The sequence below is a fragment of the Pseudophryne corroboree genome, chromosome 6 (assembly GCF_028390025.1).
Source record: "Pseudophryne corroboree isolate aPseCor3 chromosome 6, aPseCor3.hap2, whole genome shotgun sequence".
In the NCBI taxonomy this organism is placed as follows: Eukaryota; Metazoa; Chordata; class Amphibia; order Anura; family Myobatrachidae; genus Pseudophryne; species Pseudophryne corroboree.
In genome coordinates, this window is record NC_086449.1 from 268322557 (window position 1) to 268348201 (window position 25645).

At 44.3% G+C, this 25645-nt stretch overlaps 1 protein-coding gene across 2 annotated transcripts in view; it reads right to left on the minus strand.

Annotated features, from left to right (window-relative positions):
- SPPL2A (signal peptide peptidase like 2A) overlaps positions 1-25645 on the minus strand; it is a 133459-nt gene that overhangs the window by 46651 nt on the left and 61163 nt on the right. For both annotated transcript variants that reach the window (XM_063926004.1, XM_063926003.1), the window contains exons 6-10: positions 13459-13610; positions 4794-4890; positions 4603-4704; positions 4258-4339; positions 3458-3532 (exon numbers count right to left, since the gene is read on the minus strand). In XM_063926004.1, the coding sequence (XP_063782074.1) occupies positions 3458-3532; positions 4258-4339; positions 4603-4704; positions 4794-4890; positions 13459-13610 (508 nt within the window). The remainder of the gene's footprint in view (positions 1-3457; positions 3533-4257; positions 4340-4602; positions 4705-4793; positions 4891-13458; positions 13611-25645) is intronic.

Genomic DNA, 25645 nt, shown 5'->3' on the forward strand with positions numbered 1-25645 from the left:
TGTAATACTATTATTTGCTGCCAATTATGTGCCCCCCCCCTCTTCTCTGAAACCCCCTTTCACCATGGATAAGCAGGGGAGAGTCCGGGGAGCTTCCTCTCAGCTGTGCTGTGGAGAAAATGGCGCTGGTGAGTGCTGAGGGAGAAGCCCCGCCCCCTCGGCGGCGGGCTTCTGTCCCGCTTAAATATAATAAAAACTGGCGGGGCTCTTTATATATACAGTGCCTAGCTGTATATATATCTCTTTTGCCAGAAATGAGGTTTATATTGCTGCCCAGGGTGCCCCCCCTGCGCCCTGCACCCTTACAGTGACTGCCGTGTGTGAGGTGTGTGGGAGCAATGGCGCAGAGCTGCACTGCTGTGCGTTACCTCAGTGAAGATCATTAAGTATTCTGCCGCCTCTGAAGTCTTCTTTTCTTCTCATACTCACCCGGCTTCTATCTTCCGGCTCTGTGAGGAGGACGGCGGCGCGGCTCCGGGACGAACTCCAGGGTGAGACCTGTGTTCTGACTCCCTCTGGAGCTAATGGTGTCCAGTAGCCTAAGAAGCAGAGCCTTGAAACTCACAGAAGTAGGTCTGCTTCTCTCCCCTCAGTCCCTCGATGCAGGGAGTCTGTTGCCAGCAGGCTCCCTGAAAATAAAAAACCTAACAAATATACTTTCTGTCAGAAAGCTCAGGAGAGCTCTCTGAAAAGCACCCAGTCTCCACTGGGCACAGTATCAAACTGAGGTCCGGAGGAGTGGCATAGAGGTAGGAGCCAGTGCACACCAGATCTCAAGTCTTTCTTAAAGTGCCCATGTCTCCCGCGGAGCCCGTCTATCCCCATGGTCCTTACGGAGTCCCCAGCATCCTCTAGGACGTAAGAGAAAGAGAAATTTAAATGAGAGGGTACTGTGAGGAGCCTGAGGTGCATACGTGTAAATCTATTCCAAGTGGATGTAGTTTCTCAATTAAGTGTATTGTTTCACCATATAAGCAGGATTGAGGACATTGGGGAATATTTAATTAGCCGCAGGGTTTACCCTGCGATTAATTGGCGGCAAAATCCCTGTGGCACGGGGAAAGACTACTTTTGCCAGCATCGGGGGGAAAAAACGGGCTTCATGCGCACAAACCCACTGATTTACCTCGCAGCCATCAAGTCTGTCTATGGGGACTCGTGCACAGGGTATTCACCACTAACTCAACATCTCCAGCACGGCTAACTGAATACCTCTCATTGCATGCAGCCCTTGAAGTATATCAGGGTGCCCATCACTAACCTACAAAGTTCCACTTATGTTTTGTGCCCTGGAAGCCAAAGCTCATTATTTGTGCAAGTGGGTTACAACCAGTCATGGTTTGACAATGGTCTTTTTGTGATTAACACACAGATGTAGCCAGGCGTTGCCATAATGCGTATGCACATGTGTACGCATCGTGGCAACGTCTGGCTGCGCCTATTCGCACCCGCAGTCCGGCAATGCAATGTGTATGGATTGCGGTTGCAACGATGAGGCACAGTATGCGCGGCAATCCAGGTGCACCCACGCTTAGGCGAAGCCACTCATCGTGGCTACATGGGCATGTTGCAAGAGGAAATGAAAGTTAGCATCACTATCATATTTTGATTGCTAATTTGTGTTACAGCATATACCTATTATATAGGAACAGAGGCTTATTACGTACAACTAACAAAACAAATGGAAAAGATTTGTGGGTCTACCTAATATATCTGAAACTGTAACCTAACCTCTTTCCATTCCCCAATAGGCAGCATCCTGCTCACATTTACATAGAGCAGCACGTCTGTCAGAAATTTAGGGGTGATGTATCAAGCAGTGAAAATAATGGAGAATTGAACCAGTGAAGAAGTAGCCCAAACCAATCAACATCGATGCAGCATTTATAAAGTACATTCTATAAAATGATAAAGCAGAAGCTAGTTGCTATAGGCAACTTCTCCACTGGTCCACTACCCCACTCTTTTCACTGATTGACACATCAACCCCTTAAGGCCCGTACACACTAAGCGATTTTGTAAGTGACTGACGACGGCCGATGCGTGCTTCAGGGGGTCTTTAACCTCTGTTGTCTGTATATGCAGCGACATCGCAAGAAAAAAAGGCATTTGTTTCCCCCAGCACCCTGAAAGATAACCGTAACCAGATATAAATTCCACATAATAATAGAATTCAGAGATCTTCGTTACACATATTTGCGCAAATGTGTGAATAAGCCCCAAAGCCGCATCAAGGCGTCTCTGTATATTTGGGGTCCCTAGCGCTATATCTAGGTGCAGGGTGTGGCACCCCAAAACACCAGCATAAGCCAGAAAGCCCAGCGTAGCATACCAGTGAAAAAACTATAGTGTTAATAAATTAGTATTTAGGAAGCCGAAGCTATAGAGAAAGTGATACAAAAATGAAATGCAATTAAAATAGAGAAATAGTGTTAAAAGTGTTAATAGAATGTAAAGGTATGCCACACTAAGGCCATCCAGCTCAGCCAGTCCAGAGGCACCACACCTCACACCTCCACTTAACACTATTTCTCTATTTTAATTGCATTTCATTTTTGTATCACTTTCTCTATAGCTTCGGCTTCCTAAATACTAATTTATTAACACTATAGTTTTTTCACTGGTATGCTACGCTGGGCTTTCTGGCTTATGCTGGTGTTTTGGGATGCCACACCCTGCACCTAGATATAGCGGTAGGGACCCAAATATACAGAGACGCCTTGATGCGGCTTTGGGGCTTATTCACACATTTGCACAAATATGTGTAACGAAGATCTCTGAATTCTATTATGTGGAATTTATATCTGGTTACTGTTATCATTCAGGGTGCTGGGGGAAACAAATGGCTTTTTTTCTTGCTTAAAAATACCCCTCCCTTTCAAGCACCTGAATGATATCACTAAGCTAATTGAGCATCTACCAATATATATACATGCAGCGACATCATCAGATGCTGCATGATTGGGCCGGCAGTGGCTTGATGTCACTGTGCGATATCGCACATTGTGTATGCACACTGTCGGCTGTCCAGCCCAAGAGGGGAAACATTAGGTGATATCGCTCCTGGAGAAAATCGCCTAGTGTGTATGAGCCTTTAGTTGCAACTTTGACATGTAACTGTAATCACTATGAACCATTATCAGAAGCAGTGGTCATGGCTAACAGCAATATTATTACAGGTCTACATTTTTCAAGACTTTATATTATGAATATAAGTTAAACACACTGGGGCTGGCTAATTATGCTGCAGTCATTCTTCAGATTCTGTTTGCTATGTAATTAATATATTTACATCTACTTGTACAGGTTCCCCTTAAAATCTAAGTACTTTCACCCAAAGACAACTAAGGAAAACAAAAAAAATGTAATTCTGGTTTTCTAATCTAATATAAACTTGATTGACACAAATACAATATATTAGAAGTGTATCTGCTGGAAAAGCTGAGCGTTTGCATACCTTTGTGAAGAATGGAGTTATAAATACAAAAAACACATCATACAACAGCAGGAGTCCCAGAAGAATGACACAAGCCTGCAGAATGACACAGGATATAATCAAACTATGCATATAAGATGGCATTTAAAAATCGGGTCAATATGAAACATATTCCAAAACGCACAGCATTTTCTGATAGTTCTGTAAAATTAAGGCGCAGGTTTTTTTTTTTTAACAAAATAAAGTTAGAAAGTCTAGGCAATCAACAGAAATAAAATACAGGTACAAAGTAGATGTGCCATTAGGTGCGTTTTACCCACTCGCACCCTCTCACTGACTACAGCGGAATTGCAGGGTTGAAGGTTTTGTGAAATAATGGAACACAACCTACTGATGTGTGCTTTTACAATGGCTTCAGTCGCGCCAAACAGCCCCTTTCAATATGATGTGTGACATTTGTGTGTGACAGAGTTTAAAGTTATACAAAAAGAACTTCAGTGTGACCGGCTGCGGCTCTGCCTTACGCCAAGTGCTGTTGTGCTTAGTCTGCGACTTTGTACATATGTAAAACCAATACCTGTGCAGTTTAAAGTCATATCCCAGCGTCTTTATTACACTGTGAGTAGCACATCGCCGATTCTGCGAGGCGTATAAAATGCAATAAAGAAAATATTGTACCCTACTCCTCTTGGTGCCTCTCATTCGCTCCGGGCATCTTGCGCCGTATAGCGTATAGACACTAGTTTTACGAGGACACATCTGCACAGCACACCTGGTGCCACCTATAAGGTTTACGTTTGTAATCAGGAACATGTTCTCACCTTAAAATTTGGCATTCTCAAGGTTTTAATGAAGTTGAGGCAAAATGCAATTCCCAGAATATCTTGGAGAATCCAAATCCACCTACATAAACAAATGATAATCTGACAAAGAAATGACTTGACACACCTGCTTAGAGCCGTACTGTATGTTAACCATAATAAACTCAAGTCATATAAAGCCTGGTGTTTGATCTCATAATGTACACCTCTATACCCATTTATTAACACATACAATTCTTGTCTATATTTTGCACCGGACCTTGGCAGTCCGTACAAGCAGCCATTTATAGCATAGTGCAGATCACAAGGTTAAAGTGCTGTTCTTTCCACGATCACATACAGTACCTGTCTTCATTCCGGAACACTACCCAAGTCACCGACACAGCTATACAAAAGGCAGCCAGGAAGAGGAGTCTCACTTCAGCACTTTTATTGCAGTATGAAACTCTGTTTGAAGTAAATAAGACATAAGTCAAGATACAGAGAGACCCTGAAAAGAGTGCGTTAGCCACATTATTACCAAGGGGACATCACACCTGCATCTTCCATATGGGATGTGCTGGATCAACGCAGAAAGGCAGTTGAACATACTCATTGCAGATGCCAAGCAAAACACACCAATGATAACGTACACTAGAAACAAAGAGAAATCACTAATTAATTTAGCATACACAACTAGTCTGTATATAAATAAATCTGAGTCCCAGGAATAACAACAACAATAATAATAATAATAATAATAATAATAATAATAATAATAATAATAATAATAATAATAAGGTATGTGACATTCAAAGATGTGCAAAGACTAGAACAAGACATTAAGGGGGCAAATAAATTAAGTGCTGGGAAATGTCCAGAAAGCATACACCTCGTGGCCATCAGCAACGCACATTTTACTACGCACCCCGGGGGCGTGCAAGAAAATGTGTGATGTTGCATTAAACATGTTACATTTAATTGCAACACGGGATCATTTGTTTTAGACAGCTGCTATCTGTTGCACTTTGCAAACATAACACACACTGCATATTTCTTACAAATTATTGAACCTACAGAAAAACTCTGTTGCCAGACATGCTTGCTTAAAGAATGGCTGGCTACCCATTCTATGCTTATTAATCACAGCACCGAATCCATAACATAATGGCAACACTGAGCCAACTAATTTACATAAATTGTATAATCTATATAATTCTCCATATATATTAATTATGGGTGTGGTTCATTAGGTCGACATGGGTTAGGTTGACATACATTGGGCCGGCCACGTTTGGTCGACATGCATTAGGTCAACATGATCACTTGGTCATTAGATCGACATGGAAAAAGGTCGACATGAGTTTTTTTTCTTTGTTGGGTGTCGATTTCTTCGTAAAGTGACTGGGATCCCCAATTAGTGCAGCGTGTTCCCTCGCATGGCTCGCCATGCTTCGGGCAAGGTGCCTCACTCCGCTACCGCTGCACAGGTTACCGTTCCCAATTGTAGTCCACATGGATCGTAAAGTATGAAAAAGGTCAAAAAATGGAGAGAAAAAAATAAAAAAAAATTGTGAAAAACTCATGTTGACCTAGTGATCATGTCGACCTAATGACCGCCATCCCTTAATTATACCTACAAAATACATATATTATGTCTCTCTATAGTGCAGAATAGTATTTAACACTTAACGCACTGAAGAATCTATATTACTCAGCAACACTTAAAACGTGTCTGACAATTTGAGTTTTTATACAAAACCATACACTACATATTTTCACCCAGGTGGCATTGGTACTCAATGCCAACCTAACCTCCACTTGACAGACAAATGAGGTGTTTACTCAAGAATACGAACTAAAGAGTAGGTTCAGAAAACTATTTTAGTCTTATATAGTGTTTTAATACATATCCAAAAACGGTTATATTTTAACAAAAATACTTAACAAAAGAGTGCCCCCTTGAAGAGGAAAATAGGATTTTGATACCTACCGGTAAATCCTTTTCTCCTAGTCCGTAGGGGATGCTGGGGACGACATCAAGACCATGGGGTATAGACGGGATCCGCAGGAGACATGGGCACTCTAAAGACTTTTCATTGGGTGTGAACTGACTCCTCCCTCTATGCCCCTCCTCCAGATCTCAGTTGTAGGAACTGTGCCCAGGGAGACTGACATTTCGAGGAAAGGAATTACTTAACTAGTGGTGAGATATCTACCAACTCACACCCTCAACCATGCCGCACACATGGCATTCAACATAACAAACACACGCCAACAGGCATGAACCAATTGCAGCAACATGCTGAACTAAAATAACACAACTTGTGTAACTGTAATAACTAAACTGCAGGTAAAATACGCACTGGAACGGGCGCCCAGCATCCTCTACGGACTAGGAGAAAAGGATTTACCGGTAGGTATCAAAATCCTATTTTCTCATACATCCTAGAGGATGCTGGGGACGACATCAAGACCATGGGGGTCTATACCAAAGCTCCAGTACGGGCGGGAGAGTGCGGATGACCCTGCAGCACCGATTGACCAAACTTGAGGTCCTCATCGGCCAAGGTGTCAAACTTGTAGAACTTAGCAAATGTGTTTGACCCTGACCAAGTAGCTGCTCGGCAAAGTGGTAATACCGAGACCCCCGGGCAGCCGCCCAGGATGAGCCCACCTTTCTAGTGGAGTGGGCCTTTACCGACGTCGGTAACGGCAATCTAGCAGTAGTATGAGCGTGCTGAATCGTATTTCTAATCCAACGTGCAATAGTCTGTATGGAAGCAGGACAGACAATCTTGTTGTGAGCATACAGGACAAACAGAGCCTCTGTTTTCCGTATACGAGCCGTTCTAGCGACATAGGTTTTCAAAGCTCTAACCACATCTAGAGATTTTGAATCAGTGAATGTGTCAGTAACTATTGGCACTACAATAGGTTGGTTTATGTGGAAAGATGAAACCACCTTCGGAAGAAAATGTCGACGAGACCTCAACTCTGCCCTATCTTCATAGATGATCAGGTAAGGGCTCTTGTGAGACAAGGCCCCCAATTCAGATACCCCCCTTGCGGATGTTAAAGCCAAAAGCATCAACTTCAACTCTATCTTTTGTAGAGGCTCAAACCAATCCGACTGAAGGAACTGCAATACCACGTTAAGGTCCCATGGTGCCACTGGAGGCACGAATGGAGGCTGGATGTGCAGAACCCCTTTCACAAAGGTCTGAACCTCTGGAAGAGAGGCCAATTGTTTCTGAAAGAACACTGACAAGGCCGAAATCTGGACCTTGACTGATGCCAATCGGAGGCTCCATCCTGGAGAAAATGGAGATAACGTCCTAAATGAAACTCTTCCGTAGGAGCTTTCTTGGATTCACACCAAGATACATATTTTCTCCAAATACGGTGGTAATGTTTCGACGTTACTCCCTTTCTGGCCTGAATAAGGGTGGGGATGACCTCCTCGGGAATACCCTTCCTGGCTAGGATACGGCGCTCAGCCATGCCGTCAAACGTAGCCGCGGTAAGTCTTGGTACACACACGGCCCCTGCTGCAGCAGGTCCTCTCGAGGAGGAAGAGGCCGAGGATCTCCTATGAGTAACTGCTGAAGGTCTGGGTACCAAGCCCTCCTTGGCCAGTCTGGGGCAATGAAGACTGCTCGAACCCTTGTTTTTCTTATGATCCGGAGTACTTTTGGGATCAGCGGAAGTGGAGGGAAGACATACACTGACGGAAACACCCACTGGGTCACCAATGCATCCACTGCTACTACTTGAGGGTCCCTCGACCTGGAACAGTATCTCTGAAGCTTCTTGTTGAGACGAGATGCCATCATGTCTATTTGAGGAACTCCCCAAAGACTTGTCACCTCTGCGAAGACTTCTTGGTAGAGGCCCCACTCTCATGGATGGAGATCGTGTCTGCTGAGGAAGTCTGATTCCCAGTTGTCTACTCCCAGAATGAAAATTGCTGACAGAGCTCTTACATGTCTTTCTGCCCAGAGGAGAATCCTTGTCGCCTCTGCCATTGCCGCTCTGCTTTTTGTTCCGCGCTGCCTGTTTTATGTATGCGACTGCTGTTACATTGTCCGCCTGGATCTGCACGGGACGGTCTTGAAGAAGATGTACCGCTTGTTGAAGGCCGTTATAAATGGCTCTTAGCTCCAGAACGTTTATGTGAAGGCAGGCTTCCTGTTGTGACCAACGTCCCTGGAAGTTTTCTCCCTGAGAGACTGCTCCCCAGCCTCATAGGACTTGCATCCATGGTTACCAGGACCTAGTCCTGAATCCCGAACCTGTGTCCCTCTAGTAGGTGAGAGCTGTGTAATCACCACAGGAGCGAAATCCTGGTTTTTGACGACAGGATTATCTTTCTGTGCATGTGTAGGTGTGACCCCGACCACTTGTCCAACAGGTCCCACTGGAATACTCTGGCATGGAACCTGACAAACTGTATGGCCTCGTAGGCCGCCGCCACCATCTTCCCCAACAACCAAATGCACTGATGGATCGACACACTTGATGGTTTCAATATCTGTTTTACAATTTTCTGGATTTCCAGAGCCTTTTCCAGCGGAAGAAATACTCTCTGAACTTCTGTGTCCAGAATCATCCCGAGGAAAGACAACCTTGTCGTCGGTTCCAACTGTGACTTCGGGTAATTTATGATCCACCCGTGTTGTTGGAGTATTGACAGAGAGAGTGATATGTTTTGTAACAACTGCTCCCTGGATCTCACCTTTATCAGGAGGTCGTCCAGATAAGGAATTATATTGACTCCTTTCTGACGAAGGAGAACCATCATCTCCGCCATCACCTTGGTGAATACCCTCGGCGCCGTGGAGAGACCGAAAGGTAACGTCTGGAATTGGTAATGGCAATCCTGAACCGCGAATCTCAGATAAACCTGGTGAGGAGGATAAATGGGAACATGCAGGTAAGCATCCTTTATGTCCACCGACACCAAGTAGTCCCCCTCCTCCAGACTGGCAATCACTGCCCGAAGTGATTCCATCTTGAACTTGAACCTCTTTAAGTAACCATTCAGATCCTTTAGATTTAGGATCGGTCTGACCGAGCCGTCCGGCTTCGGAACCACAAAGAGGCTTGAATAAAAACCCCTCCCTTGTTGTGACAACGGTACCAGGACTATGACCTGGTCTTGACAATTTTTGGATTGCCGCTGTTACTGCTTCTCTTTCTGACGGAGAAACTGGCAAGGTCGATTTGAAAAATCGGCATGGGGGAACGTCTTGAAACTCCAGCTTGGGATACTATTTGCAACACCCAGGGATCCAGGCCAGACAGAATCCAATCCAGGCTGAAGAGTCTGAGACGTGCCCCACCCGAGCGGCCTCCCGCAAGGGAGCTCCAGCGTCATGCTGGGGATTTGGCAGAAGTAGGGGTAAACTTCTGTTCTTGGGAACCTGGAGCCGCTGTGGGCTTCTTTCCCCTTCCCCTACCTGCAAAGAAGGGGGAACCTCTAGACTTTTTGTATTTATTGGGCCGAAAGGACTGCATTTGCGGGTGATAGGTCTTTTTTGCCGGTGCAGGCGCAGAGGGCAAAAATGTCGACTTACCTGGGGTAGACGCCGAGACTAACGCATCCAGGCCATCGCCAAATAAGGCCTCACCTTTATATGGGAGAGCTTCCATGTTTCTTTTGGAATCTGCATCCGCGTTCCACTGGCGAATCCACAATGCCCGCCTAGCTGATACTGCCATGGTTGCGTCCTGTGAACTCAAGAGTCCAATAAACTTCATTGCTTGCATCATGTAGGCGGCAGCGTCCTTGATATTCCCTAACTTAAGGAGTATCTCATCTTTATCAATCGTGTCAATTTCTGATGACACGCTTTCTGACCATTTTTCAATAGCGCGACTCACCCATGCGCAGGCAATAGTGTGCCTAATCAGTGTACCATTGGTAACATAAATGGATTTCAATGTCGTTTCCATTTTGCGGTCTGCCGACTCTTTAAGAGAAGCCGTGCCAGGAGCAGGGAGAATTACCTTCTTTGTCAACGGTCTGAAGATCGACAGTGTCTAGGTCGACAATGTTTAGGTCGACCACTATAGGTCGACAGTCACTAGGTCGACATGGATGGAAGTCGACAGGGTTTCTAGGTCGACATGTGCTAGGTCGACAGGTCTAAAGGTCGACATGAGTTGTTCACATTTTTTTTCTTTTTTTGAATTTTTTCATACTTAACGATCCACGTGGACTACGATTGGAACGGTAAAGTGTGCCGAGCGAAGCGAAGGCACCATGCCCGAAGCATGGCGAGCGAAGCGAGCCATGCGAGAGGACGCAGTGCACTAATTTGGGATCCCGGTCACTCTACGAAGAAAACGACACAAAAAAAAAAAAAATCCTCATGTCGACCTTTAGACCTGTCGACCTAGCACATGTCGACCTAGAAACCCTGTCGACCTTCCATCCATGTCGACCTAGTGACTGTCGACCTATAGTGGTCGACCTAAACATTGTCGACCTAGACACTGTCGATTTGATGAACCACACCCGTCTAACACAGGGGGTGACTCCCACTTTTTCCTGTCCTCAGCCGGGAAAAGGTAAGCTATGTGAATCCTTCTGGGAATACGAAATCTTTTATCAGGGTTCACCCACATCCCTTCAAACAGAGCATTTAGTTCGTCTGAAGGGGGGAACATGACTTTGGACTTCTTTTCCTTACATAAATACGCCTTCTCCTGAGGTACAGGAGTGTTTTTTGTAACCTCCAACAAGTCCCTTATAGCCACAATCATATATTGTATATTTTTTGCCAATTTATAATCTCTCTCTCTGGATTCACTATGGTCGACACGAGTCAGAATCCGTGTCGGTATCAGTGTTTACAACATTTGCAAATGGTCTCTTATGTGACCCAGAGGGGCCGCCCGCATAAGGAATAACAGCATCCTGAAAAATCCCATCTTCCACAGATTTTCTCCAGCATGCAGCCTTAGATTCATACTTATCTAATCAACGGTTAATCAGATGCATACTGTCACGTATCTCTTTCGCCTTTTGCAGGCTCTTGGTGTGCCTGTAGCGCAACCACATTACAACTCTGTGTCCCTAAAATGGCTTCCTCCGGGGAGGAACTCCCTGCCTCAGACATGCCTCACACGTGTACAGCACACCAACAGACACACTGGGACTTATTTTAGGGACAGACCCACAGTAAAATCTGTCAGAGGGACACAGGATAGGAGCAGCCAGTTCACAATCCCAGCGCCAGTACTTCCTGTGAACACAGTCTGTCCACAGCCTAACAGCGCTTTTTAAATAGTAATATACACTATTAAATGCACCATAATCGCTTTGTGCCCCCCTTTAATAGCACCCTGTACTTGTCAGAAGTGGAGGAGAGGACCAGCGTGTTCTCTGCAGCCTGAGGAGAGAGAGAAAATGGCGCTGAGTAGTGTGCTGCCTGCCTGAGGAAGAGCTCCGCCCCCGCAATGGCGGGTCCTTACACTCATACAAACACTAATATTTATACTGGCGGGGGTAGGGCTGTGCCAGCGGCAACTTATGCCCCCTTTTAGCCAGTTTGAGCTATTTTTCTTGCTGCCCAGGGCGCCCGCCCCCCCGCGCCCTGCAGTGCCTGTGTGTGTGGGCAGCAATGGCGCGCTGCGCTCCCGCCAGCTGCGCCGCACCTCAGCAGTCACTTACTTGATAGAAGATCATTCTTCTTATACTCACCTGTCTTCGGACTTCTGGCTCTGTGAGGGGGTGACGGCGTGCTGTGGGAGTGAGCATCTAGACACGGCTAACGTTCAGTTCGCTTCAGGAGCTAATGGTGTCCTGTCAGCCAGAAGCAGAGCCATGAAACTCTGAGGAAGTTGGTTCTGCTTCTGCCCCCTCAGTCCCATGAAGCAGGGAGTCTGATGCCAGCAGATTTCCCTGAAAATAAAAAAACCTAACATAAGTCTTTTCAGAGAAACTCAGTAGAGCTCCTCAGAGTGCATCCAATCGACCTGGGCACATTTCTAAATCTGAGATCTGGAGGAGGGGCATAGAGGGAGGAGCCAGTTCACACCCAATGAAAAGTCTTTAGAGTGCCCATGTCTCCTGCGGATCCCGTCTATACTCCATGGTCTTGATGTCGTCCCCAGCATCCTCTAGGATGTACGAGAAATGTATTTTCCCTTTTTTTGCTCACTTGCATAAAAAGGAAGCTCCTTTACCATTCTTATCTTTCCTCAGGGGAGCACCACCAACCCAGACACCAGATAGTGAGACATACTTCAAAGTAATCTTAATCGGTGCAGGATTAACAATACTTCTCTGTCATTTATAGTATTGCCAGTTCTCAATGGCAGCAAATTGTAGGCGTTATATGAGCTGAAATGGTTTTTCTAGTCCAGTGGGTTAAACATGCGGCCCTCCACAGGGCGCGGAACCACACAACCCAGCATGCCCTGCCACAGTGCTGCTATTGAAGAATGCTAAAACTGCGGCAGGACATGCTGGGAATTGCAGCTCCACAACAGCCAGAAAGCCCCCAGCCGCCGCCAGGAAAGACAGGCGCCCCCAGCCGCCCCCAGGAAAGACAGGCGCCCCCAGCCGCCCACAGGAAAGACAGGCGCCCCCAGGGCAAAACATGTGCCCCTGCAGCACCCCAGGCAAGGCAGGAATCCCTACCATAGAGGCATGCCCCCCCGCCATCAGAGAGGCATGCTCTCGGACCAACACCAGAGGGGCATGCCCTCATACCACCAGAGGCATATGCCCCAAATACAGCGAGAGAAAGTCACTACCGGCACCCGCAGGCTACACAGGCGCCACGGGCTAGCCAGGCACCGCCGGCACCCACCGAGCTAGCCACGAACCCCTGCCTTAGAGGAGAATTAAGAGTAAATTAAAAAAAATAGTTTAAATAATATGCAGCAGGTTAATGTACACATTATTTTCCCCTTTAATTAAAATGTGTCCTCCTCAGTGAACATCACCTTGTCTGGAAAAAACAAAAATCAGAGTAAACGCTACACTCCACACATTTTCTGTGCATCTACAAATATAAACACATAATGGTTTTACACAACAGCTCCCAAGCGTGGCATGTGGGTGTAAACAGTGTAATAAGCTTGGTGGTCAAATAGGTGAAAAAAACTAAACGCACTGTGCGTCAATATATTCTGCAGCTAGAACAAGACCTCTAATGTGTTATTCACTTTTCAGACATCAAAGCATGTAAGAAACGGAATTCTTACCCAGCCACTTATAGAAGAAATAGAGGAGCAGCAGCATGACGCAACATATGATAACAAACAGGATGACGGTGAGAGGAGTGAACGTCACGTTTTCATCTTTCTTTTTACTGCCTTCTGGTTCACCTAAACTTGAGGAGGGTCTCAAATCTTCCCTGTAATATTAACACAAGTTATTTTGCATTTGTGAAATGTACAATCTATATTTCAATGAAAAAGCAAACTCAGACTAAGCAATAATGTTCTACAATTTGCAATGCTACAGCCATCTTCAGTAAACATGGGTGCTAAGGTTTGTTTAGAGGACTGCGCTTACACTAATTAGTTTAGACAGAGTAGCAGCTATGGAGAGATAGGGATTCCACTTTCAGGAATGGATGTAGTTCAAAGTCTACATTTAGTCCTTTTGCGGTTAGGGTATCCAATTCGAAAATAAGCCTTGCTTCTTCTTTTAAGAGGTTTGCGTCCCAATCCCCACCTCTCCATGGTTTCCTTACATGCTTTAGTCCTGTGCATACCAAGGTTGCGGGGTCACTCCCATGCATAAGTGTTTCGGAATGTTGTGGTTATCTTTCTCATTCCTAATATTGTTTAAATGTTCATTGATTCTGATATGTAGTTTGCGGATGGTCTTGCCTACACATTGTAAACCGCAGGAGCATGTAAGAAGATATATAACCCCTTTGGAATTCCATGTGATTTTCTCTTTTACTTCGAATATTTTGTTTGTGGTCCATGAAGAGATACTTCTGATGGGTTTAGTTGTTCATTTTCCAGTTTTATTACATGCTGTACAATTATTGCAGTTGTAGAATACGGGTTCCGTGTTTCCAAGCCACGTCTTTTTCCCTTTTTGTTCTGTTTTCAGATGACTCCTTACAAGACTTTTTCCAATCGTCGGTGCTCTCCTATATATAATCCTTGGTTGTGGGGGAAGTGAGGATTTTAGTCCGTCATCAGTCATGAGAATATGCCAATGTTTTTTTATACTCGTTTCTAGTAGGTTTCTTTGTCCTGAACAGTTAGTGATGAATGATAGGTCCGTATTTCTTTCTTTTTTGCTACTTGTATTGTAGAAGATCTGTCCTGGTTATGATTTCTATTTCTCCTTGGTCTTTCTTTAATTTGTTGATGTTGTAATTTTTCTTTATAAATTGGTTCATCAGATTTTGAGTTTGTTCTTCGCAGTCTTCTATCCTGGAACAATTTCTTTTAATTCTCCTCATCTGTCCTTTGGGTATGTTTGAGAGCCATTGGGGGTGATGATTGCTTCTTGCATCAAGGTAGTTGTTGCAGTCAACAGGCTTCATATAAGTTCTGGTCTCAATTTTTTTATTCTGGATAAATATAGTGAGATCAAGAAAGTTGATAATAGTCCTACTCATCGCTTGTGTAAATTCTAAGTTTACCAGATTCTGATTTAACTTTTCCATGAAATTGCATAGTTCGTCTTCTTGTCCATCCCATATTATAAGCACTTCATCTATATACCGGGCCCAAACTTTTACATTTGTCAGGTGGTCGTTATTCGTCCATATCCTCTCATTCTCCCACTGTGCCAGGAAGAGATTGGAATTTGATGGCACAAAATTTGTCCCCATCGCTGTTCTTCGTGTCTGGATGAAGAATTGTTCCCCAAACCAGAAATAGTTGTGTTTCAGAATGAATGTAATCCCTTCCAGAATGAAGGAGATTTGTTTTTCCTCTAAACCGGTATCTTCCATCAGTATTTTTTGGACATTCTTACATCCATCTTCATGTCTGATACAGGTATATAGTGATTTTATATCACATGTCGCAAGTATATAAGTGTCCTTCCATGTTGTCTTATCGAGGAGACTCAGTACTTGTCTTTAAGGTAACTCCGCTGTTTTGTTACCATGGGTTTTAAGAAGTGATCTATGTAGCAGGAAAGGTGTGATGTCAGGGAATCAATTCCTGCTTCTATTGGTCTTCTGGGTGGATGCTGTTGGTCTTTATGAACATTTGGTAGGTGGTAAAACACGGGCATTTTCGGATGTTTTTGATCAAGGAAGATATATTCTTCTTTTGTTAATACTCCCTCTTCCATTGCTTGTTTCAGCATATTAGTCAGTGCTTTGCTGTATTCAGTGGTTGGATCTTTCTTCAACGGCTGGTATGTTTGGGTATGTCCCAGGAGTTTCCAAGCCTCTTCATCATATTTCTCTCGATCCATGATGACGGTTCCTCCTCCCTTACCTGCTTGTTTTAGGACTATTTTGTCGTTATCCTTTAGATTCCTTAAAGCTTCACTTTCCTTTTTTGACAGATTAGGCTTCTGTCTTATTCCCATGTTGTCTGGGAATCATCTTATGTCCTCCTCCACCAATTTCTGAAAAGTATTTAGTAAGTGTCCCTTCAGATGGTAGGGGTAGAAGGTGTAATTCTCCTTTAATTCTGTGTGTGTAAAAATGTCTTCTGTAAGGTTTTCTTCTTTTCTCCCTCCCTTGGATTGGTCCATTCTGCTGAAGAATTTCTTTAAAGTAATTTTTCTTATACATTTTTGCAGATCGATGAATGTGTCAAATTTATTAAGACAGTTGGTAGGGGAGAACTTCAGGCATTTTTTTCAAAACGGTGATCTCTGTGGTGTTGAGGCTATATTGACTTAGGTTGAATATCCCCCTTTTCTGTTTCTTCTTTGTTTTCTTCTGTTTTTTCTTTTGGCTTGTTCTTGGCTCCTCCTCGCTTTCCCCGTTTGCAGTGCTTGAGCTTTTTTTTCTTCTTCTTCTTCTTCTTCTCCTCCTCCTCCTTTTTTCCTTGGAGTTGATGATCACCTTTGGAATGGTCCCTGTACTTCTGAAGGACTGATTTTTTTTGTGCTAGTTCTAAAAAAAAAGTATTGAGAAATTGTTCAGTGTTGTCTTGTTCATTTTCTGTGTCGATTCCCTCCTCCTCTTCTTCTCTTATCATTCTTTTGATCCTTTTGTTCAACCTTTCCATAAGTGTTCTTGCTGACGTATTCAATATTTCTTGGTGATCTTCTTTGCCTTTATTGAAGCTCTGTGTTAGTACAGCTGCTGATGGATATTGTATTCTCTGGTGCCTATTATCTTGATTATGTGTATACATGTCTGCTCCACCTCTCCTGTGCAAACTTCATTCTTTTCTTTTTTTCCTTTTTATTTGGCATTCTTCCTTATCCCTATGATACCTGTTTATGGGGTATCTGTCATGTGGAAAATAGCGTTATTGCTCTTCATGGCCCCGATAATTCCAATGTTCTGTGGAGTGGTGATTCTTTCTTTCTGCTTCATATGGTCGTCTATTATTATAGGTATAATTTCTTTTGTAGGAGATATCTTCTTCTTTTTTGACTCTTCTCCCTCTATTAATTGTAGACAGTTGCGGTAGTCTCCTTTATATTCTTCAATGTCTCTGGAAAATGTCTCTCTTTAATAACATCTTCTATTTTTCTTAGTTTGTTCTCTGTGAGATCTTCCAGAGTTTAAGTCTGTTAAATCTTCTAGTGGCTTCAGTTTTTTCCTAATGAGTTTAATTTCTTCTTCTGTTCTCGTCAATGATACTGCAGCATCCACCCCAAAAGGACTAAATGTAGACTTTGAACTGCATCCATTCCTGAAAAATTATTCAACAGAAGAAAAAGTTATTTTAAAATACCTCTGAACAAACCCCTTTTTGAAATAGATAGGAAATATTCTATAAGATAATAAAGTAACCATCGAAAGAATTGCAACAACTCCTTTTTCACTACTTAGTCACTATATCAGATCAAACCCAAAGAAAATGGCTACATTTTAAATACATTTTAGATACTGTCACAGGTTTATGTTGTTATAACAAGCAACTTTATCAAGTAAACGGAGCTCATCCTCTTAGAGCAGTACATTTCAATAACCTAAAATAAAAACACAAAAATAAGTGTTGGAGAAATAGTAAATCTATTAATTCACTATGTAAACAATAAACTAGAATATATTAATCTGACTTATATTTATTTTAATATCAATATCACCAACAATAACAAAGATAAAATATAAAAGTAATACTATATGAACATATATCGCTAAATATTCATAAATGTAAACTTTTTTATTAGTCGTTACAGGCGCTTTTAATTTAGTATATTTAATTATTTATTTTCACACTCGGTGTTGTTTATTTGTTTGTATGTATGTGTGTGTGTATGTCTGTTTTTTCGTATGTACTCCTAAAGTATTATACTTTATAACAACTACAGCGCTAATACAGCATTCTTAAATGTTGTAGGATGGTGACCTTTTATATGAATACGGCGCTAATATAACATTTCAAACTAGAAACCTTTCTAGAAACTAATGTTCTGCTTAAGGAGAGAATACGAGGTTTTGCACAAAGCAAAGTGAGGGCAGAAGTGACATCATTTACCAATTGCGGAAAAAGGGCAACAAGGAGGAATAAATTGACGTGGGATAGGAACAATCTGGCATCCTGACGAAGCCTGATCCACAGGCGAAACGCTTAGATTGCCGAGCAACGGATCCAGACACGCTATACGCTAATCCCCAAAGCTCGGTTTTTACAGTCTGCCGGCAGACTCCTGAACCTCCGCTACTACTGCAGCATCCATCTCCGCCAGCGGGACCGTCTTTCAGTGTAGACCCGCTCAAAGACTATACCCTGCCACACGCTCTTAATGGAAGAGACTGTACAATTGTGCACGAAAGGCACTTAATCTTTCAAGTTCACAGCTCAAAGTGCGTTTTAAATACTGTAATCAAGCGATACTTATGTCACAACCAGGAAAAAACTAATCTGAAGATAGAGTAAAACGCATAAGCGTTTCTACCTTCACCCATTTAATTTTATTATTTGTCTTAAAATGTTGTGTTCTCGTTGTTTTATGTGATTTGTCTATGTATACCGGTATTATGATTTTTTCACACACATAGCTATACAGATAACATTTGTATCTATTTTACATCAAATAAATTTGTATTTTATTTTGAAACACTTGCATATGCATTTTTATTATATCCTTTAGTTTAAGAGTGAGCGCCATTTTGTTCTAGATCTTCAGCAAACATACCTGTGCGACCCCCTACTCCATTATTCACTACAAGGAAATAAATCTGGCAACACAGATCCAAAGGCTGTCTTTGTGAATCACCCTCCGCTTCATGTACAAACGACACTCTCCAACCCCTTCCACATTAACGGTTTATAAGGTTACAGTCAAATACTGCAGTCTTGTCGGACAGGAATACAAAATTCTCAGTACATTTATACACGTAAATATGCGGATGGGCAGGTCATTTTATTTGTCTATTCTGCAAGACAAACCCATTACAAAAGGAAAAAGTGACCATTGGTTGAAAAAATACATTTGTAATAATAAGGGTGTTTGGAAATATTGACTAAAAATACATAAAAAAAAAAAAAAAAAAAAGATTTTACTTACCGGTAAATCTATTTCTCGTAGTCCGTAGAGGATGCTGGGGACTCCGTAAGGACCGTGGGGACTCCGTAAGGACCATGGGGATAGATGGGCTCCGCAGGAAACATGGGCACTTTAAGAAAGAATTTAGTTCCTGGTGTGCACTGGCTTCTCCCTCTATGCCCCTCCTCCAGACCTCAGTTAGAGAAACTGTGCCCAGAGGAGATGGACAGTACGAGGAAAGGATTTTGTTAATCCAAGGGCAAGATTCATACCAGCCACGCCAATCACACCGTATAACTTCAATAAATAGTGGAAAACTGCTCTAATCAAGCTGGTAACAATCCCCAGGTGCTGCGGGAGGGGGTTACTCTAGACAAGAAATACAAAAGGGATTTTTCCCACGCACTCTGCTGGCTGTTAGTAAGAAGAACTATATACACTATGTAATAATAGAAAATTTAGAGCTCTTCGTTACATATGTTTTGCAAAAGATATGATAAGCCTCCAGGCCACTTCACGGCTGCTCTATTACTGGAGGTCCCTAACTAAGTATAAGTCCAGGGCTTGGACCCCACAAAGTCGGCTCAGGCCCGACCACCCTAGGGCAGCACACCATTGAAATACTAAAGTGTTAATATGTGTTAAGAAAGAAGCAGAAGCTATGGGTTAGAAAGTGCTACAAAAATAAGGGTGTTAATAAAATACTCAAAAGAGTAATATTAGTGAAAAAATAGGAGTGTTACATAAGTGCTAAATAAATAATATGGCATGCTACCCCAAGGTGGCCCAGCCCCACCAGACCTGGGGGGGTACCACTCCCCAAACCCATGCACAGCATAATAACAATAATAATAATAATAATAATAACATCCACTATGGGTCATACAATTGCTTAATGTATGGCCACATGATAATGGCACATACAAAACATATCCAGATTGAGAGCTAGTTTACCTGGAGGCACCCCTGTATCCTCCAAATGGCACCACAGGACCCAGCATGCCCTCCTAATGCTGGCTCCATCTATGCCTCACTGAACTGCAATAAATAGTGGAAAACTGCTCTAATCAAGCTGGTAACAATCCCCAGGTGCTGCGGGAGGGGGTTACTCTAGACAAGAAATACAAAAGGGATTTTTCCCACGCACTCTGCTGGCTGTTAGTAAGAAGAACTATATACACTATGTAATAATAGAAAATTTAGAGCTCTTCGTTACATATGTTTTGCAAAAGATATGATAAGCCTCCAGGCCACTTCACGGCTGCTCTATTACTGGAGGTCCCTAACTAAGCATAAGTCCAGGGCTTGGACCCCACAAAGTCGGCTCAGGCCCGACCATCCTAGGGCAGCACACCATTGAAATACTAAAGTGTTAATATGTGTTAAGAAAGAAGCAGAAGCTATGGGTTAGAAAGTGCTACAAAAATAAGGGTGTTAATAAAATACTCAAAAGAGTAATATTAGTGAAAAAATAGGAGTGTTACATAAGTGCTAAATAAAACACATATTAACACTTTAGTATTTCAATGGTGTGCTGCCCTAGGGTGGTCGGGCCTGAGCCGACTTTGTGGGGTCCAAGCCCTGGACTTATGCTTAGTTAGGGACCTCCAGTAATAGAGCAGCCGTGAAGTGGCCTGGAGGCTTATCATATCTTTTGCAAAACATCTGTAACGAAGAGCTCTAAATTTTCTATTATTACATAGTGTATATAGTTCTTCTTACTAACAGCCAGCAGAGTGCGTGGAAAAATCCCTTTTGTATTTCACACCGTATAACTTGTAATAACTACCCAGTTAACAGTATAAAACAACATATCATCAGTTCAAGACCGATGCAACTATAACATAACCCTTATTGAAGCAATAACTATATACAAGTATTGCAGAAGAAGTCCGCACTTGGGACGGGCGCCCAGCATCCTCTACGGACTACGAGAAATAGATTTACCGGTAAATAAAATCTTATTTTCTCTAACGTCCTAGAGGATGCTGGGGACTCCGTAAGGACCACGGGGATTATACCAAAACTCCCAAACGGGCGGGAGAGTGCGGATGACTCTGCAGCACCGATTGAGCAAACATGAGGTCCTCCTCAGCCAGGGTATCAAACTTGTAGAATTTTGCAAAAGTGTTTGAACCCGACCAAGTAGCAGCTCAACAAAGCTGTAGTGCCGAGACCCCCCGGGCAGCCGCCCAAGAAGTGCCCACCTTCCTAGTGGAATGGGCCTTGACCGATTTTGGTAACGGCAAACCAGCCGTAGAACGCACTTGCTGAATCGTGTTACAAATCCAGCGAGCAATAGTTTGCTTTAAAGCAGGGGCACCAATCTTGTTGGATGCATACAGGACAAATAGCGCTTCAGTTTTCCTGACTCTAGCCGTTCTGGCTACGTAAATTTTCAAAGCCCTGACCACATCAAGTAACTCGGAATACTCCAAGTCACGTGTAGCCACAGGCACCGCAATAGGTTGGTTCATATGAAAAGATGAAACCACTTTTGGCAGAAATTGCGAACGGGTCCGCAATTCTGCTCTATCCATATGGAAAACCAAATAGGGACTTTTATGTGACAAAGCCGCTAATTCAGACACTCGCCTAGCTGAAGCCAAGGCTAATAACATGACCACCTTCCACGTGAGATATTTCAACTCCACCGTTTTAAGTGGTTCAAACCAGTGTGACTTTAGGAAACTTAAAACCACGTTAAGATCCCAAGGTGCCACCGGAGGCACAAAAGGAGGCTGAATATGCAGCACTCCCTTTACAAAAGTCTGAACTTCTCGGAGAGAAGCCAATTCTTTTTGAAAGAAAATGGATAGGGACGAAATCTGGACCTTAATGGAACCTAATTTAAGGCCCAAATTCACTCCAGTTTGTAGGAAGTGAAGGAAACGACCCAGATGGAATTCTTCCTTAGGAGCATTCTTCGTCTCACACCAAGAAACATATTTTCGCCATATACGGTGATAATGTTTTGCTGTTACTTCCTTCCTAGCCTTTATCAGCGTAGGGATAACCTCAACCGGAATGCCTTTTTCTGCTAGGATCCGGCGTTCAACCGCCATGCCGTCAAACGCAGCCGCGGTAAGTCTTGGAACAGACAGGGTCCCTGTTGCAACAGGTCCTGTCTTAGAGGAAGAGGCCACGGATCTTCTGTGAGCAGTTCCTACAGATCTGGATACCAGGTCCGTCTTGGCCAATCTGGAACAATGAGGATTGTTCTCACTCCTTTACTTCTTACTATCCTCAACACCTTTGGTATGAGAGGAAGAGGGGGAAATACATAGACTGACCGGAACACCCACGGTGTCACTAGGGCGTCTACCGCTACTGCCTGAGGGTCTCTTGACCTGGCGCAATACCTCTGTAGCTTTTTGTTGAGGCGGGACGCCATCATGTCTATCTGTGGCAGTTCCCACCGACTCACAATCTGTGGGAAGACTTCTGGATGAAGTCCCCACTCTCCCGGGTGTAGGTCGTGTCTGCTGAGGAAGTCTGCTTCCCAGTTGTCCACTCCCGGAATGAACACTGCTGACAGTGTGCTTACATGATTTTCCGCCCAGCGAAGAATTCTGGTGGCTTCCGCCATTGTCACTCTGCTCCTTGTGCCGCCTTGGCGGTTTACATGAGCCACTGCGGTGATGTTGTCTGACTGGATCAGAACTGGTCGGTCGCGCAGTAAGGTCTCCACTTGACGTAGGGCGTTGTATACGGCCCTTAAGCTCCAGGATGTTGATGTGAAGACAAGTCTCTTGACTTGACCAAAGACCCTGGAAATTTCTTCCCTGTGTGACTGCTCCCCAACCTCGGAGGCTTGCGTCCGTGGTCACCAGGATCCAGTCCTGAATGCCGAATCTGCGGCCCTCGAGAAGGTGAGCACTCTGCAGCCACCACAGTAGTGACACCCTGGCCCTGGGGGACAGGGTGATCAACCGATGCATCTGAAGATGTGACCCGGACCACTTGTCCAGTAGGTCCCATTGGAAAGTCCTCGCATGGAACCTGCCGAAGGGAATGGCCTCGTATGACGCCACCATCTTTCCCAGGACTCTAGTGCAATGATGCACTGACACCTGTTTTGGTTTCAATAGGTTCTTGACCAGATTCATGAGTTCCTGGACCTTCTCTATCGGGAGATAAACCCTCTTCTGGTCCGTGTCCAGAATCATGCCCAAGAAGGGCAGACGAGTCGTAGGAACCAACTGCGACTTTGGAATATTGAGAATCCAGCCGTGTTGATGTAACACTTTCAGTGAAAGAGATACGCTGTTCAGCAACTGCTCTCTTGATCTCGCTTTTATGAGGAGATCGTCCAAGTACAGGATAATTGTGACACCTTGCTTCCGCAGGATCACCAGCATTTCCGCCATTACCTTGGTGAAAATCCTCGGGGCCGTTGAGAGACCAAACGGCAACGTCTGAAATTGGTAATGACAATCCTGTACCGCAACTCTTAGGTACGCCTGATGAGGTGGATAAATGGGGACATGAAGGTACGCATCCTTTATGTCCAGTGACACCATAAAATCCCCCCCTTCCAGGCTTGCGATGACCGCTCTTAGCGATTCCATCTTGAACTTGAACCTTTTCAAGTATAGGTTCAGAGATTTTAAATTCAATATGGGTCTGACCGAACCGTCCGGTTTCGGGACTACAAACATGGTCGAATAATAACCCCTTCCCTGTTGAAGGAGGGGAACCTTGACCACCACCTGCTGAAGATACAATTTTTGTATTGCGTTTAACACTATTTCCCTCTCTTGGGGGGAAGATGGTAGCGCCGATTTGAAATACCGGCGAGGAGGCACCTCTTCGAATTCCAGCTTGTAACCCTGAGACACAATTTCTATTGCCCAAGGATCCACCTGGGAGTGAACCCACATGTGGCTGAAATTCCGAAGACGTGCCCCCACAGGGCACGGCTCCGCCAGTGGAGCCCCAGCGTCATGCGGCGGATTTTGTAGAGGCCGGTGAGGACTTCTGCTCCTGGGAACTAGCTGCGTTGTGCAGCTTCTTTCCTCTGCCCCTACCTCTGGCAAGAAACGACGCACCTCAGACTTTCTTGTTTCTTTGTGAACGAAAGGACTGCATTTGATAATGCGGTGCCCTCTTAGGCTGTGAGGGAACATAAGGCAAAAAATTTGACTTTCCAGCTGTAGCTGTGGAAACCAGGTCCGAAAGACCTTCCCCGAACAATTCCTCACCCCTGTAAGGTAAAACCTCCATATGCCTTTTTGAGTCGGCATCACCTGTCCATTGCCGAGTCCACAGGACCCTTCTGGCAGAAATCGACATGGCGTTTATTCTAGAACCCAGTAGACTAATGTCTCTTTGAGCATCTCTCATATATAGGACAGCGTATTTAATATGCCCCAGGTTCAATAATACAGTATCCTAATCTAGGTATCCAATTCCTCAGATAAGGTATCCGTCCATGCCGCTACAGTACTACACACCCAGGCCGACGCAATTGCCGGTCTTAGTAAGGTACCCGAATGTGTATAAATGGACTTCAGGGTAACCTCCTGTTTGCGATCAGCAGCATCTTTGAGGGTAGCCATATCCTGGGATGGCAGGGCTACCTTTTTGGATATGCGTGTTAAAGCTTTGTCCACCCTAGGGGAGGATTCCCATCGTAGCCTATCCGTTGACGGGAAAGGATACGCCATAAGAATCCGTTTGGAAATCTGCATTTTCTTATCTGGAGATTCCCAAGCTTTTTCACCTAACTCATTCAGTTCGTGTGAGGGGGAAAAAGTTACCTCAGGCTTCTTTCCCTTATACATATACACCCTCGTGTCAGGGACAGGGGTTTCCTCTGTGATGTGCAAAACATCCTTTATTGCTATAATCATATATCGAAGGGATTTAGCCAATTTTTGCTGTAACTTTGCATCATCGTAATCGACACTGGAGTCAGAATCCGTGTCGGTATCTGTGTCAACAATTTGGGATAGTGGGCGCTTATGAGACCCTGACGGTCCCTGTGACAGAGGGTCAGGCACGGGTTGAGACCCTGACTGTCCCAATGCATCAGCCTTGTCAAATCTTTTATGCAAGGAATTAACATTATCATTTAAAACCTTCCACATATCCATCCAATCAGGTGTCGGCGCCGTCGGCGGAGACACCACATTCATTTGCTCCCGCTCCTCTACCACATAGCCTTCCTCATCAGACATGTCGACACAAGCGTACCGACACACCACACACACAGGGAATGTCCTTTCTGAAGACAGTTCCCCCACCAGGCCCTTTGGAGAGACAGAGAGAGAGAGAGTATGCCAGCACACACCCCAGCGCTATAATATCCCAGGAATAACACAGTAACTTAATGTTAACCAGGTAGCTGCTGTATGCTATAGTTTTTGCGCCTAATTATGTGCCCCCCTCTCTTTTCAACCCTCTTCTACCGTGTATCAGCAGGGGAGAGCCCGGGGAGCTTCCTCTCAGCGATGCTGTGGAGAAAAAATGGCGCTGGTGAGTGCTGAGGGAGAAGCAATTTTGGCGGGGGCTCCTACATATATACAGTGCCCAGCTGTATATGTGTGTTCTTTTTGCCAATATGAGGTCCCAAATGCTGCCCAGGGCGCCCCCCCCGGCGCCCTGCACCCTTACAGTGACCGGAGTATGCGAGGTGTGTGGAGCAATGGCGCACAGCTGCAGTGCTGTGCGTTACCTCTAGTTAAGATCATGAAGTCTTCTGCCGCCTGTGATGTCTTCTTTTCTTCTCATACTCACCCGGCTTCTGTCTTCCGGCTCTGCGAGGGGGACGGCGGCGCGGCTCTG